The following is a 16,829-nucleotide window of genomic DNA, read 5'->3' on the forward strand; positions in this document are numbered from 1 at the left end:
TTTGAGGCTTTGTTATCTCCAAGCCACAGTGGACTTTATACACCAGGTTTAACAGGCTGATGAGGACAGATCATGATGCGGTTCACGTGTAAAATTAGTGGAATGACCCTCAAAGAACTGCGTGACATTTAGAGAAAACCTTGTGTCTTGTCAAATCAAAGCTGGATCAGAAATGGTTACATTTTGAATAGCTGCTCTGGTCTTTACTGGAGGGTCTGATTCAGAATATTTACTAAGACAAAAGGAAAAATGTCTAAAACATAACTACAGCAAAGGCAAGCAGTGACTTTACAGATGGAGACAATGAAGGCCTCCAGCTGCAGGCAGTCCTCCGTCCTGCCCGTGTTCCTGTTGGACATCCTGCACTGTCTGGAGGTGACGGCGAACAAATGCTCTGTTCTTCCAGCGTCCACTGTGACCAAATAAAATGCATCATTCGTGTGTAAACTTCACACGCTGAAACTCGACTCTGAGAGCTGGAACTCTGCAGTAACATTTCCTCTGAAGTTGTAAACTTTAATACCACTTTGCCATGTCCCCACTCTAATAAACCCCCCTCCCGCCTCACCGTGGCGCTTCCAGAAGCGATGACATAAGTCTCTCACTTGATTCGTCCGCCTTGGCGTGCCAGGAGGGTGGAGGTTAACCGCAATTGAACCAGATTTTTCAGACAGAATCAGAAGTGGGCTTAAATACTAACATTTACTTCATCTAAACCTCCTGGCTCTCTCTGTTTTGTCCTGTGTTGAAAGCCCCACCCATCTGGCACCTACAGCAGAGTAAAACAAGCTCCTAAGAAGGGCCTTGTTTTTTTCATCCTACTTGAAACACCAGTTGGGTGGAGTTTATGGTAGAAAGACTTTTCACCGGGATGTCAGTCACTGGAAAGTGAAACTATATTGATTCTCAAATACAACATGTGTCTGTGCAAAAGTGTTTGATGAACTCCACCAACCTGGCCCGTCCTGAAAATTGAAACAAACCCTAAGATTATTTGACACAGATCTGATATCAAGCAGCCACCAAATCTTGTAATTGTGCAGTTTCCCTTGACTTAAAGGTTTGAGGCTTTTCCAGGAGAGATGGTGTAACTGCTTCACTTGTTTTATGCTACTTGGAACGCCAGGCAGGTGGTGCTTACCATATCAGAGCGTCAGAAAGTAACAGAAAAGTAGACTACATTAATAAACTGAGTTTCCTGCACTATTGTTCAGACAGTTGTCACTTGGTTCCCCTAAGCTCCACTCTTCTGGGATGTACAATTGAGCAAAACAAACCCCTAAAACAATTTGACACCAGTCAGACATCGAAGTGTTGTTGTGTCCTCATCTCTCTCACCTCCCAAACCACCTCACTCTGCAGTTTCTGTCAACTTGTTTTAAAGTCTGGAAGTTTTCCAGGAGAGATGGTCCAACTGCTTCACTTGTTTTAATCTACTTGGAACAACAGACGGGTGGGGCTTACCACATGAGGGCACTGGAAGTACTAGGTAAAACTTTGAGTAACTGACTACATTGACTTTCAGATAATGATGTTTAAACATCGCACCACTTGTCATTTTAGTCCTGGGAGATATACACCACCCATCTGGGACATTCAGTAGAGCAAAACTAACCCTAAAACAATTTGCTGGTGGTCAGACATCAAAAAGCCATCGTGTCCTCATCTATTTCTCTTCCCAAATCACCTAGCTCTGCAGTTTCTGTCGACTTGTTTTAAAGCTTGAGGCTTTTCCAGGAGAGATGGTGTAACTTCTTCGCTTGTTTTAACCTACTTGGAACAGCAGATGGGTGGGACCTATCATATCAGGTCATCCAATAAAATCTTACAAATCCTAACAAACTTAATCTACTTTCATTTTCATACCCTTTTGTCTGAACTTCCAGACACGCATCATTTCATCCTCTTAGACAATCTCCACCTCTCTGGGACATACAAAAGAGTAAAACAAACCCTAAAACTATTTGCCATCAGTTAAGACTTCAAAAATCTACTGTGTCCTCCCTCCCTTAACCCCCCCAGATGACTACCTCTGCAGTTTCCTTCAACATGTTTTTAAAGTTTTGAGGCTTTTCCAGGAGCCAGTGATGTAATTGTCTCGTTTGGTTTAACCTACTTGCAGCACCAGATGGGTGGTGTTTATCAGACCAGGGACATATAGGACAGGATAAAGTTGTTGATCAAAGAAAAAGCAGAGTAAGCTGACCTGAGCTCCTGTGATTGCCCAAACTTTTTTTCACTCGTACTGTGTTGTCCTGTGTGGCAAACCCCACCTGTCTGGCATGTCCGAAGGGATAAAACAAATGCTACTTGACACAGATATGTCATTCATCAAGCTGAGATGTTCTTGTTTCTTACCTGTGAAAACACTTTGAGACACTGAGGATCCTTCATCAGATCATCACGTAAAACATTCATGTACAGAGGCGTCTCAGCTCAGAGGGCGCCAGGCGTACTGAACGGTGTCCTGCAGGGGCCAAAAGGGGCCCGTTGTTTACTAGACGGCCCTGTATCTCAGCCCACAGAGGAAGCTCGGGGCCTTTCAACTCCTCCAGGCTGGGATGTTTTCAGAGGCGATAAAAAGCCCCAACATCTGCTCCCGCCTTTGTCACCAATCCTCAACCCCCCTGTCTCCTTGATAAAACTTTCCACCGCCTGCTCCTCGCCTTTGTGCTCTATTCATATAATTGGAAAGTCATAATCAACCCTCCTCAGACCCACTGGACTGTTTGTTTACTGCTGTGACAAAAGGGGAAAATTAATAAGGATATGACAATCGACTCCTCAGAGTGGGAAAAGCCTCGACCCTCTGCAGCAGCTGCAGGGTTTGGGGAGGCCGGGCCAACTCTTTCCTTTCATCTGCAAACTCTGACTGACTTTCAGAAACTGATGCTGTGACCAGAAGGGGGGCCACGGAGATCCTGAGGCTGCTTATATCCTAAAAAAGTTCAACCTTCTCTTTAAATATTAGTTTGGTGACTGTCACATCATGTCCTGACATGACCACTCCAGGTCCATGAACATACACACTGTAGTTTATTTTGAGTCAGTCTCACACACACCATCCTGCTACACCACAAAATGTGGATTAATCTGCCTCTGAAAATAATCCCCAACAAACTACAGTGAGGAGCTGTTCTAGTTATTCCTGAGTCTTTTTTAAAAAAAAAAAAAAAAGAAACAATATTTTTAAGATTGAGAAAAAGAATTGAGATTTTGGACATTAACCAATCATCATCATTTTGCATCATCACTCACAGCTGATGAGCCACACAACAGTAATTTTACATTGTGGGACCGTGGACAGATAGTAGTGTATTTGTTAGACTTTTTCATTCCACTGTGAAATGTAGCTCATGATACAGTAAACAGGAAGTGATTGTGGACGCATTTTCAGAGTCTGTGTTTAATGTTTATCATCTTAGTTTAGTGTATGAGCATGCTAGCATTTGCTAATCAGATCTAAAGGCAAGGTCCAGCTGAGACTTAAGGGGGTGTCATTAGTTCTGCAAGTATTTTACATTAAAGTATGAACCAGATGTCATCACAATCTGTCCAGTAATTGTTAAAATATTTCAGTCTGGACCAAAGTGCTCAACAGACTGACCAACAAACCAACATCATCATCCACACGGCCGGGCTGCCAGCAAGACTACAACCTTTGTGGTGCGCTCCTGAAATAATCTGATGCACACCAGAAATGATTTAGGTCCAGTGTGCACCAGAAACTATATATTGCTCACTGATGCACATTTCAGGAGCTCTCCAAAAACCAGATACTACTTGATACCCACTAAATAGAAAACAGTAGAAACCATCTAGTGTTCAACAAAAACTTGGTGGTTTTTGGCCATCTGAATAAATAAAAATTAAAATAAGATATTTAGGTGCGCGTTATCTCTATATAAAAGATACTCTCCACATTTACTTTTCCATGAGCTTGTGCTGCCAGTAACTAGTAGTAGAAGGTCATTACTCTGCTAATAGTGGTGAAAATTGTAACTGGAATGTTTAATAGAGTCTAAACACAGCTTTATAGATCAGCTCACGTAGTAAACAAAAGGAAACTCAGAGCTCTGACTGGAATATCAAATCATCCTCCCAGTAAAACAGCTCCCGGTCCGGGAAAAGGTTGTAAAAAAGTGGAGCCTTGTCTTGTTTCCTCGCAGCTCTCTGTCCGCCTGTCTGAATCGACTCAACTCTGTCCGACAACAGTCTAGTCATCACGGAGACACTGTTTATGTGGAGCTCCTTATTGATCTCTGTGGCATTGGAAAAACCAATCATTTTGCATGCATTATGGGTGGACTAACAGGCTGCTGGTGGATCTGTTCTGTGTGGAGGGAACTCTGACTGAAAGCTCTCTGCGGATGTAAAAAAAAATGTAAATTCAATGAATAGCTGTTTAGTTAAAGATGCATTTCCTTCTGAAACTTTAAAGTCTTGTTTTTGAAGTGTAAACAGTTCGGTTGGAGGTCACAGCGAGGGTCAAAGTAGCATCCCAAGTAAACTTAGAGTTTTGCTCAGGGACAATTTTTATTTAATCTTTCTTAATATTTTAGTTGATTTGACTGCTCTTCCCCCTCTTTAAAATTAGACATTGGATGATTTCTCCAGGGAGAAAACGGCACTGAGGAGACATAAGTAGAAAATTTGTCTGACATCGAAATGGAAGAAAATAAAACCAACAATCTGGATTTAATTCTCAATTCAAACTGGTTTTCCAAGAAATGGGACGTTTTATTAATTCAATAAAAACAAAATGTGATGCTAACCTAAACCAAATTGAACAAATAGCTAATTTTAAACAGACTGTTTAAACTGAACCATTAACTAACCTAAACCAGTGATTAACTGCTAACCTTAAATATTAATTTCAACCACACTCTCTTAGATGTTAAGCGTCTTTAGCTGACATGAACCTGAATCAAACTTTTTCTTACCTTAATGTGATCAACAAAATGTTGTTACTTTGTCAGATATTCTTTTAATGTCACCACAGTTTTGTGTTTGGGATAAGAAGCATTGATGTTTTTTTTGTTTGTTTGTTTGTTTGTTTGTTTTTTTGGCTGAGTTTCTAACTGTATTGCTCATGTTTCCATCATGTCACCTGTGTTTCCGAAGCAGCCACGCCCTGCATCAAAGCCATCAGTCCGAGTGAGGGCTGGACGACCGGCGGAGCCACCGTCATCCTCATAGGAGACAACTTCTTCGATGGCCTGCAGGTCGTCTTCGGCACCATGCTGGTCTGGAGCGAGGTGAGTGGAAAGTTCATTTAATTTCTTACAAATGGGTTAAATGGGTTTGACTCATTAACCAGTTTGATAATGAATAGAGTTTATCAAGTAAAAACACAAAAACGTGCCTTCCTTTAATTTAAAGACTTTCCTTTTTTTCCCTGTTTATTGTTATAAATTAAATGAAGTGCGTTTATCACTGATGTCAAGAGTCATTTAAAGTCACCATTTTGGGCATTATTACTCTAAAAGGGACCACTCTGCAAAAAAGGACTTTTTCTTTTGATTTGATACATCTTTTAGCACATGAGAGTTTTTTGGAAATTAAATTTAGTTATAGATATAATCATTACTTTCATTATTGATTAATCCGCTGAAGATTTTCTCAATTAATCAAATAGTTGTTTGCTTTATAAAATGTCAGAAGATGGAAAGGTTCTGAGACCCTAAGATGACGTTACGTTTTTTTTTTTTTGTTTTGTTTTTTTGTTTAGTTTTGTTTTATTTGGTCCGATCAATCCCACAAAAAACCCAAAATATTCAGTTTACAATAATAAAAACGGAGAAAATCTGGAAGTCCTTACATTGCAGGAGTGGGAACAAGCAAATATTTGTCAGTTTAGCTTCATGAAAGACTCAAACAGTTACTTGATTATCAAATTACTTTTCATTTATTGTCTGTGGACTAACTGATTACTTGAGTAATTGCTTCTAGTTGGGAGAGAACAGGTGGTGTGATTATCATATGTGCAATTAGAGAAGATAACAAATGTATCAATGTGGTGATACATTAAAAGTACCAGTATAATATTTACCTGTAACCATTTTTACACAACAACACTTTACATTACTTCCCTTCTTCATATCCAGTCTCTTAATGACGACAGTGAGTTTATCAGATGAAATCAATAATCAATCTGTCTGTGCTCACCTGATTTAGAGAGTCTGCACTCCGAAAGCAGCTGCACACACTATGTTCTCCATCTTCTTCATATACACACATTCATCAACACGCATTCGTAGAAACACCTGCATCTGTATTTGTAGCAGTTCTGCATGTCCCCAAAAATATGTAGATTTAGTGCGTGCTGAGCTGCAGGAGGAGCTGCGCATACGGTGCAGCATGAAATATTGAAGCAGGTCCAGAAGAGCAGAACACCTGGCAGGGAAAGAGGCGTGAGACAGACAGATATACCTCCACACGCTGTTTGCTTCACATCACACACTCCTCACTTTGATCAGCGTCGTCTGGCGGAGAGCAGACAGACTCCAAAGCCCAGCATCCCTCTGAACACAAACTGCACACTGACCCAGATTGGAGGAAGACTGTTCAGAGTGTTTTCCACAGAAAGTTTTTATAGAGAGAAAAACCTTGTGCCACAGGTTTTTACTACACTGTTAAATGAGAGGTGCTAAATCAATACCAGTATGAGTTCTCCTAAACCTGCACGTGTCAACACTGACTGTGATGCTACAAAAATTTCACATCTCTTGAGTCTGATTTATCATTTATTAAAATTAGAAAGGTTTTGGGAGTTTGTATACAATCTTCAATAATGGATAAGACATTTAAAAAAGTAGATAACAAACCAAACATCAACATATGAACCATTAAAAACAATATTTCAGTCTGACCTGATGACATACTGACTTCCTGGTGTTCTCACTGACAAACACAGGCACAGTTTTCACATATTGTTGTTCAACTTCTATATAAATCACTGACTCCTGGCTGACACCAAACCAAACCTTTGTCAGGTTACACATCTTCTTGTCATCGTTGAGTATTAGTGTATTAGTTATTTTGGTTTACATCAGAGTTTCAAGTTGAAATGAAGTCAGATGATGTATGCAACATGTTGCTGCAGCGTTGGTTAAATACTTAAATATCTACTGAAACGAGTTTTCATTCCTGTCATAACCACATGTGGAGTCTGACTGTTACTGACAGAAATGGAGAACAAATTATAGGTTTCATCACAAATCACTTCCTCCATTGCTCATAAAAGTGTTTCCTGCAGTTTACAAGATAATATTTCAAAACCTCATCCAGAACAACACAGTCCACTAAGAATCACCATACCAGATCCATAGTGATAACTGCATGTGCTGCTAGATTTAGTACTGCCTGATGGTAAACATTACAACATTGTGAAATAAAACAACACAGCATTAGGTGTCATTAACTAACCTTACACTGCAACTCAATTTCCCATCACTAGACTGATGCTTCCCCTCAGTCTTATCTGTTCCTGCTCTCTTGGAAACGTAGAACGCTCATGATTTTAAAGCAGTGGTTTGTCATATAAAGATACGTTTTCCACCTCATCATGATAACACGTCAAGTTGTTCTGTGTCACCAAGTGTCACTACACTGTATATACATATATATTTAGGGGAAAATACAGTTTTTACACAGGTGTTCCAGACATCAGTTCAGTGAGAACCACAAGCTAAAAGTTGCTCTTTAAACGTGTCATTTGTCCCATCCTTAGTATAGTATAGTATACAAAAAAATACTTGACTGTTTTGACCCAGATTGTTTGTGTTTGTCTGTGTTTGTGTTTCATGATCCAGCTGATCACCCCACATGCCATCCGGGTCCAGACTCCCCCTCGTCACATCCCCGGGGTTGTGGAGGTCACGCTGTCCTATAAGTCCAAACAGTTCTGCAAAGGAGCACCGGGACGCTTCGTCTACACTGGTAAGACTGACAAATAACACAGCAATAAATAAAACAATGACAAATAACATGACAACAAATAACATGATGATAAATAACACGTTGACAGATACTGGTTGATTAACACTCTTCTGACAGAGAGAAAGTCTAAATCTGGAGTATTTCATGATAACAAACTGTGCTCTGGTCTGACTGTTGTTGCTGGTGTCTGTCAAGAAAACTGACCACTGTTGACCACCCACTGTTTCTCAAGATGGAAGACTTTGGGTCTGGGGGCTTATTGGCTGTGACATTTATAATTTTAGGGGTGATAATACTTGTAGTTTTTGGACTCATAGTTGTAGATCTGTACAGTCAGTTGTTGATGTTTTAACATAATTGTCTTTATCACAAGATCCTGATCTTATTACGAGATAAATATTTTAAGGTTATCTCCAGTTCTCTAGTCTGAACATATGAACAGAGACACAGAATATGGGAATAATAACATTGTCCCTGTGTGTGAGACTAATACTACTTATCTCAAAGCCGAACCTAATAACCAGTATCTTGTTAATTACATTATTTGGATGTGTTTTTAATCAACATCTAAACTGCCTTGCTGTGGTTTTAGACTCTGTTCACATGGATTACAAACCAAAGCAGCATTTAAGTTAGAAAACACGTCTCCTTATCACTTGTTCTGTATCTATATCTTCCAAGCACCATGGCATCAGGTGGAAATACATTTTATAAACAGGTCTGATATGTTTGGAAACTTTTGGACAAACATGAGTTGGTGCTGTTCAACCAAAAGCTCTGTGGGATAGAAAAAGAGCTTTAAGGGAAGGTTTAAGGTCTTTAGACTCGAGTCTTGTTGATACCAACCAGGATCAGGTTTGTTATTGACTGTAAACAGTTTCTACATGCTGAAAGTGAAGTAAACATTTTCCCCGTTGTGTCAGTCCCATCCTCCTCAGCTTGTCCTTCAGACTCATTGTCTGCCGTCCACTGTTAAACGTCCATATGTGCCATCCGATGACTCCCTATCTGTCTCTTGAATCAGTGCTTTTACTGTCCCCGATTATTCTGTCAGAATATCCAGATGTCATTCAAAGTAGCAGAAAGGTCAGATTGAAGGCTGTTTAGTGCGATAAGTAAATGTCATTGCGTCGGGCCATGAAAGAGATGAACGTGTTCAGGCTTTCTGTTTAACACCACTTCGTCACCACTTCCTTCCTCTCGCTCTGGTCTTTGTTGGAGACGCCGCCTCCTCTGGCGGCGGGACGACGCAGAGGAGGGACGAGACGGACGCTCACAATGGACGGTCCAGTCGCTGCCGCCGCCTCCTTTTGCAATGCTAATCTGTGATCCCATTTACAGATAGGGCTGACAAGAGCTGCGAGCTCTGCTTTTTATATGGAGGTGTGTTGTGAATAGAGCCTGTTGTTATCTCCGTTAGAGTGTGTTCTACTCAGAAACATGCAGCAAAGGCCTGCAGGAGTTCAAAGGACCAAACCGTCATGTTTTCATCTGTACTGCATCAGCTTTGCATTAAAGCTGAGAATTTACTGAAGCAAAACCAGGTGATCTCTATAATCAGATGTTAAAAGAAACGGGGGAGAAAAATAAAAGCATCAGTAAACAGTATCTTCCAAAGGCTCCAAACTTAGAGTTACCAAAATGTTCTGAACAATGAGTTGTCCTGGGGGAAAAAAAACTGGTATATTGTGTATTTTTTTATTTATTGTGTATAAAGTACACGACGGCCCTGCTGACTGTAACAGCTCAGGACCAACAATTAAAAATAAAGAGAGAGAGCGACACGTGACTGATCTGCTGAGCTCTAATTATAAGATGTAATAAAATCATTTTATCGTTTTCTTGTTGTACCAAGATCATTTCATGTTATTTTAGCGAATTACAGTTAATTACACAGGGTGGGTTACCATAATAGCAAATATTTCTTGTATTAAATAGATACATTGGTATTTTGTAATAAAATCACAGAGTGTGTTTACATGTTCACAAGTATCTTGATGATGTGTTATACATGTGAACACCTTATCATGGTTTCAAAATCCTGGTTTATCTCAAAATGAGTAACTAGGTTGTTCCATGTTAATACTGTTCTCCAGATATGACCCAAACCAGGATTCTAATGTCAATGCTAACACTCTCACTATAGCATAAAAACATGCTCTAGTTTAGTAAATGTGGCAGCATTACACTGCCGTGGTACAATTATGGATTGGGACCAGCATCATGCAGCATGGTCCACAGTGATATAAATCATAGCATAAAAACTTGTGGTCTGGTCCTTTAAATCCCAGAATCCTCGGTTTGCTCGCTTAAGCAGACAGATTCCACAAATCGAATGAAGAAACATGAACATCTGACTCCAGTTTGATTGATAGGGAAACAACAAAACTGTGTATCCCTGAAGGCAGCGTGAGGCTGAACCCCGACAGGTGGCTGCATCCAAACGTCGTACAGTTTCTTGTAATTCTCCCAAGTCTCCCTCTTCTTCTCCCCGCTCCTCCTGCCAGAGAGGCGGCCATATTGTGCACGCACGTCGCCGGTTCATCTGATTTACACATCCATATTTTAAGAGCGAGGACGCGTCAGTGTGCGTTTCCAGAGCGCACTCATTGTGCCAGCAGTGTGTTGTGTTCATGAATGTGAAATGAGCCGAGGTTTTAAATACTAAACAGGCAAGCTGTGGATAATTGAAGAGGAGAGGAGAAAGCATCCTGCTGATGTCATTTCCTTCAGGAGTTTACACTCACACACAAAACACTGAAACACACCAACGAACAAACATCCCTGTTCCATCTGACTTAGTCTAGGAAAAATCCAGGAGAAATCCAGGCTGCCTCACATACAAACTGTCCACATAAAAACAATTAATGACCCTGCTAACAGAACAGACAGTGAATTGTTTTCTTTAAAGAATATTTCAACATTTTCTGATGTATTTGTCTGCCCTGTGAGACAGCAATATCAATCTCATGTTTATAAATTGAGCTCCAGGGTTTCTTAAGGATGTTGCGGGGGTCCTTGAAAAGCCTCCAGAGGTTCTTGAGGGTGTTGTAGGGCTTTGATTAGTTTCCAATGGTCTTTAACCAGATGTCAGGGGTGATTATAGGAATCCTTGAAGGTTCCAACTGTTCTTAAGCAGGTTTCAAAGACTCCTAAGGAAGGGGACCTGGAGGAGTTTTCAGAGGTTTTGAAGAAGTTTCCAGGGGTCCTTAAAGTAGTTCCAGAGCCTAAGGAAATAGTAGACAGCTTTGAAGAGGTTTCAGTGGCCGACTGGGTATTTTCTAGAGGTTCTTAGAAAGGGTGTGGGAACCTTAAAGAGGTTCTTGAGATTCGTAAGGAAATTCCAGGAGACCTTGAGGAGGTCTCAATAGTCCTTGAGGAGTTTTATGGGGCTTGTAAGCAGGTTTCAGGGGTTCTTAAGCAGATTATAACAATCCTTGCTTTTACCAGCACTTTGGGAGGCTGTAGGGGCCTTGAGGAGGTTTGAGCAGTTCTTCAGCAGGTTACAAGGCTCTTAAGGAAGGCGTAGGGTCTTGTGGAGGTTCCAGAGATCCTTACTAAAGTTGTGGTGGTTCTGGAGGAGATTCCAGAGGTTTTGAAGAAAGTTCCAGTAGTCCCTGAGCAGGTTCCAGAGGCCCTTGAAGTAGTTCCACAGTAGTTCAGGAAATTGTGGGACTCCTTGAAGAGGTTCCAGGGCTGATGTGGTCATGTGACATGAGTATCAGTACAAGTATGGTCTGTAGTTTAATGTGCTCTGACCTCAGATCAAGTGTCTCAGGTTTTCAGGTGTATGATATTGACAGACACCTGACAGCCAATCAAAGAGCAGGATTTGTGTAGCGGTGGTACATCGTTAAATGAACCATTTTTCTTCATTAAAAGTCAGGCAGGCTGTGAATGTTCCCTTTATTTCCCTCCCTCCTTAGCCTCTCCTCCCGCCTCAGTGTGGAGGTGCAGCTGAGGGCGAAGTGACGAGCAGGCAGATCCGAGTGTTTTCCCAGATTTCCCCTCTCTCTTCCTCTCTGTAGCTTAAAGCAGCTTCAGGATTTGATCCCAAGGTTTCACTCTGAAAAACTGGCCAAAGGCAAGAAACACTGAGCAGAATGACAAGAAGCATGAGAGGAGAGAGGGAGTTAAACTGATTCTTCCTGCAGTCATCCTGCACCTGAGACTCACCTGTCTGTCATGATTTGCAGTGGAGACTCATTTTAACTTGTAAATGTACAAATACATTTTACCATATTCTTGCACCATAAAAACACACTTCTGCAGGTTTGTAGTTTTTTGATTCTGCAGGTTTGTAGTTTTCTGGTTCTGCGGGTTTGTAGTTTTTTGGTTTTGCAGGTTTGTAGTTTTCTCCTGTGGTTTTATCACCCTCTCCACGGCTGAGCAGCTGGTGTTGAGTCGGGCGGTGCTGCTGGGTCCAAGCTCCTGGCTTCAGAGCTTGTAATGCACAGATCAATGTGGCCTGTGGGGGGAGTTGGGGAGAGGTGAGGGGGTGAAGTGGGGGGTGGGGAAGGCGGTGTTGTGGGATCGATGGGTGCTGAGTTATTGCGGGCTTGGCCACTGATTTTTAGAGAGCTGTGTTTTCCCAGGAAAGTCAATACCTCCAGGCTCCTCTCATTAATTTCAACCCCATCCATCCCCCAACACCTCCCCCCTCCTCCTGCAGCTGCACCTGGGGATCTGCAGCTCCACAGAGGGAGAACAGTGGGGAGGAGGAGAGAGGGGCTACTAGAAGAAAGAGGAGGAGGAGGAGGATGATGGCAAGAGGGAAACTGAGATGATGAAGTCAGATTCACAAGACAGGGAGAGGAGGAGGGGAAGAAAGGGGGAGAGAAAAGAAGAGGAGGAAGAGGAGAGATAGTGGAGAAAGAGGAGAGGAAGAGGAAGAAAAAATATAAAGAATAAAAAGTGAGGAAAGAGGAGGATGAATGGAGGAGGTGGTGGAGAGGAAGAGGAAGGAGGGAATGAGGATGCATAACTTGAAGGAGGAAAGGAAAGATGAGAGGATGTCTGAGGAGAGGAGGAAGGAAGATGAGAAGGGTGTAGAGAGGTGGTCCCTGGCTTAAAAAGCACACAGAAGGAAGGATATTGATTCCTAATATGGAGATCACGTTTGCACCAGATTATTGATGTCAGAAAAAAAACCTTTGTGCCCAGTCTGAGCCAAACTGGAGTTTATCTGTCTGACTGGTGCACGACCAGTAACAGAGACACAACAGTTCCCCTGCAGCTTCTCTGTGTGTTCACAGAGGTCAAAATACATCATGTGCATTGGAGAACAGTAAACTGAGTTCTTGATAATTTACCCCTACATGATGCACCCCAGTTGTCAGCAGGGTTTTGTTCAGGATGCACTGATGTGTGCTGCTGGAGTGTGTAGGGGTTGTTTCCTTTGCCTTTGAGGGTTTTTAGGGAGGGTGATCCTCTGGGGCACCTCTGGCAGGCCTCAACAAGCCTGACCCCCCCCCCCCCCCCCCCCCCACACACACACACACACACACACACACACACACACACACATACACACATCTCCACCACTCACCTCACTGAGGCCTTCAGGGAGCAGAGGTGTGGCTGCTCTGCCTTTGGTAGTAAAGTTTGTCATCAGAAAGGATAAATAAATATTGATCAGAGTAATCGCAATCTACAGAATATTTCAGGATTTGTATCAAACCTGAAAAATAATGCAGCACCAGTTTACAGTATTTTCATCCTTTCAGATCAGTTGTGGAGAGAAAAGTTAAAAACAAACTTCCATCCTCTGAAGCAGAAGAGTAAATGTACTTTCACCTATGGATTTAAAGGATGCCTCCGAGGATTGAGGGCGGCAAACATGTTAATGAATGCACATGCAGCTATAGCACACACACGCACGCACACACACACACACATAAACACACATACACAGTTACTACACCAGGAGGAAGAAGGTCAGACAAAAATAAATCTGACAGAGATAATGAGCTGCGTTCTTAAAAATAGTCAGATGGAGCCCAGAAGTCAGAGGTCGGCTCAGGAGCCAACACCTATTTAAAGTGTGTTTTCTAAATATCACGTCAGTGGGTGGACTGAAACGTGATCCTGCCTCCCGCTTCTTCATGTTGCTGTTTGTTGGTGGTTTTACAGTGTGGGCGTTCAGGTCCCTGTGGGAGTGTCACTGAGATCCAGCAGCTCTGCAAACAAATGCTTCCCCACTTAAACAGATAATTGCTTCGCTGAAATAACTGAAGTATCCAGTGGATTTAGTGTCTTTGTGAGGATACAAAGGTCACATTTCTAATGATTCAATGCCATCCTCCTCATGTTCCCTCAGTGTTCTGTCACGGTTGTTGGACCTCAGTTTCTGGATTCTCAGACTGGAATTTGATCTGGATTTCAGGATCAGAACTGCATGTGATGGAAGAACCTGGAGCTCTGCAGGAAGTCTCTTGCTCAGGATTCACCAGTGATCCTAGGTCTAATTTAGTCATTTGTAAAAACCCAACTCTGACCTGTGACCGCTACCTGTTCGAGGTCTAACAGGGAATCACTACCTAGAATTTCTTCATATAACCTCATCAGACCTGGGATTGTTGCCGTGGGTTCAGATTATTTTGAAAAAGTCAGTGCTTCTCCTGGTACAGACTGAGTGTTTGGAGACGCACTGTACTGTACCTCTGCAGAGGTGTCAGTCACTAAAACCCTTCTCTGTCTCTGGTGGTAGATCTGTTCTCTATTGAGGAGGATCTTATCATTTTTATGCCTCTGTGCCGGTGACAGTCAGTAACGCTTCTCAGGAACTCCAGGAAGGAATCCCTTCAAATTTGGCACAAATGTCCACTTTGATTTAAGGATGAACTGACTAGAACTTGGTGGTCAAAAGTCAAGGTCACTGTGACATCATAATGTTCTGCAAAACACTTCTGGCCATTATTCATTAAGGAAGGGAAAATTGTGACAATATTTCCTGCAACTTGTTTGGTTGTTGGAGACATACAACCATGAGGCGGTAATTCTACTTCAGTGTGAAATGAGATTATTAACACAAATCCAGGTTTGTCCTGAGATTTCAAGTCTGACCCTACTATTTCACATCCAACCTGCCTTTGCTACATATTACATGTTACTATTCTGTACTGTACTTTTCTGTATTCTGTAATTTGAAGGGATTCCTTTGAGGAGTACCCGAGAGATTGCATTTGTACCAAATTTGAAGAAATTCCCCCAGTGTGTTACTCACATTCACGAGAATGGGATGGACGCCACAGATCTTTACTTTACTATCTTGCTGTGGAAATGTTAGTTGGGGAAATTTCCCAACACTACTGCACCATATGGTACTGTAATGCACCGTACCGCATGGTACTGTACCATACTTCTACACAGACGGCTTTTAAAACGCCTCTGAGCTCTTGGCCTCTGAACGCTCGGGGCCGGGCAGCAGGTCCTATCAGCACAACTGGAAACACAATGAGGCACTTTGTACATTTTGCTCTTCCACCCCCGACACACACGCACACATGCACACACACACACACACACACACACACACACACACATGGAAGGCATTAGCAAATTGTTCCATAAGGTCTGCTAAAGGTCTTGTGAACATGTAACCGAGAGGCGAAAGTTAAACCTCGAATCTGAACCACTGTAAAGTTTTCTGGAAGAAGAGATGGAAGCTCTCTCTCTCTTTTTCCTATCACCCCCTTCCGTATCTCTCTCTCTCTCTCTCTCTCTCTCTCCCTCTCTCTCTCTCTGTTCCTGTTCGTCCTCTTGACACATGTGAAGCACCGTTCACTAATTGACTTCTGAATTTTTATTGTTTAATTACTGTCACAGTAACACATGGAGGCAATTATCTGCAACCGGCTCAGGATCAGCTTACAGTCAGAGAGAGAGAGGAAACAAAGAGACGAGGAACCTAACGCTCATCACTTTCAGTCTTTGTGGTTCCACTCACAGTGACGTTTGGAGGAGAAAACCACTGAGAACATAAATCACATTTTAATGTTTTATTGGGGATCACACTGACACGTTTCAAACTCCCCAAATTTTAGTTTTCTGTCTCGTCGCTTTTACTTCCATTTGAGTCACTTTGGCTCCGGAACAAAAATCACGAAGACAAAATTCTTCTTTTCAAGGTTTTCATTTTGCAGAGGTGATGATGGGGAAAGATAAAGATAAACACTGTGCATAGATAAACACTTCCCTCAAATTACTAATGTGTGTGGTCAATACACTTAAGTATTTTCCCTCCATTTAGAGCCCTAAAATTATTTGGCTCATGCACACGAGCTGTGTTTTATCTTTGGGATGTTTTGTCTTAACACCTCAAATAATCAATAATCACGTTAATAAACAGCTAATCGAAAAAATCTAAATTTCTATTTGTATGATGACTGTGTCCAAATATCCTTCACATCCAAGACGTTGTGTTGAAAGCTCACATCTGTCTGATAACTCAAATAACAGCGGCAAGAAACTTTTAAAGGTATTACCTGAGATTTAAAGCCTTATACCTGCGTTTAAAGCGCAGTCACACCTGTCTCATTTCTGCAGGCTGACAATACGAGCAGCAGCTTCACTTCCCAACACGTCAAACTGTTCACAGCAGAGAGGGCGAAGTGAGGAGAGAAATTCAAAGCAAGACACTTGATCAATCAATGGAGTCACTAAGACCCTCCAAACCCCCCTGCTCTCCCACCTCCCACCTCCCCCACTCCACTGGCCTCTTTTGCAATCGATGCTCATAGAAATTTCATGAACTTTAAACTGTGATTGACAGGCAGCTCAGGCCCCCACGAAGCCTGGGCCCTTACAGAGTGTGTGAGGGGTGTAGGTGCATGGAGTCAGTGGTTTTTAACAATAAATAAATAAATATTAAAAAATAAATACATAAA

At 42.0% G+C, this 16,829-nt stretch overlaps 1 protein-coding gene across 3 annotated transcripts in view; it reads left to right on the forward strand.

Moving 5' to 3' along the window:
- The window catches only part of LOC139605838 (transcription factor COE3-like), a 150,326-nt gene that overhangs the window by 90,374 nt on the left and 43,123 nt on the right, over nt 1–16,829 (forward strand). For 2 of the 3 annotated variants that reach the window (XM_071457680.1, XM_071457682.1), the window contains exons 9-10: nt 5,125–5,258; nt 7,815–7,941. In XM_071457680.1, coding sequence (XP_071313781.1) covers nt 5,125–5,258; nt 7,815–7,941 — 261 coding nt within the window. The remainder of the gene's footprint in view (nt 1–5,124; nt 5,259–7,814; nt 7,942–16,829) is intronic. The other variant, XM_071457681.1, reaches the window with a different exon arrangement.

This window comes from Trachinotus anak, unplaced genomic scaffold, assembly GCF_046630095.1.
Source record: "Trachinotus anak isolate AG129_WGS33_773 ecotype Australia unplaced genomic scaffold, CSIRO_AGI_Tana_v1 ptg000021l, whole genome shotgun sequence".
NCBI classification, from domain to species: Eukaryota; Metazoa; Chordata; class Actinopteri; order Carangiformes; family Carangidae; genus Trachinotus; species Trachinotus anak.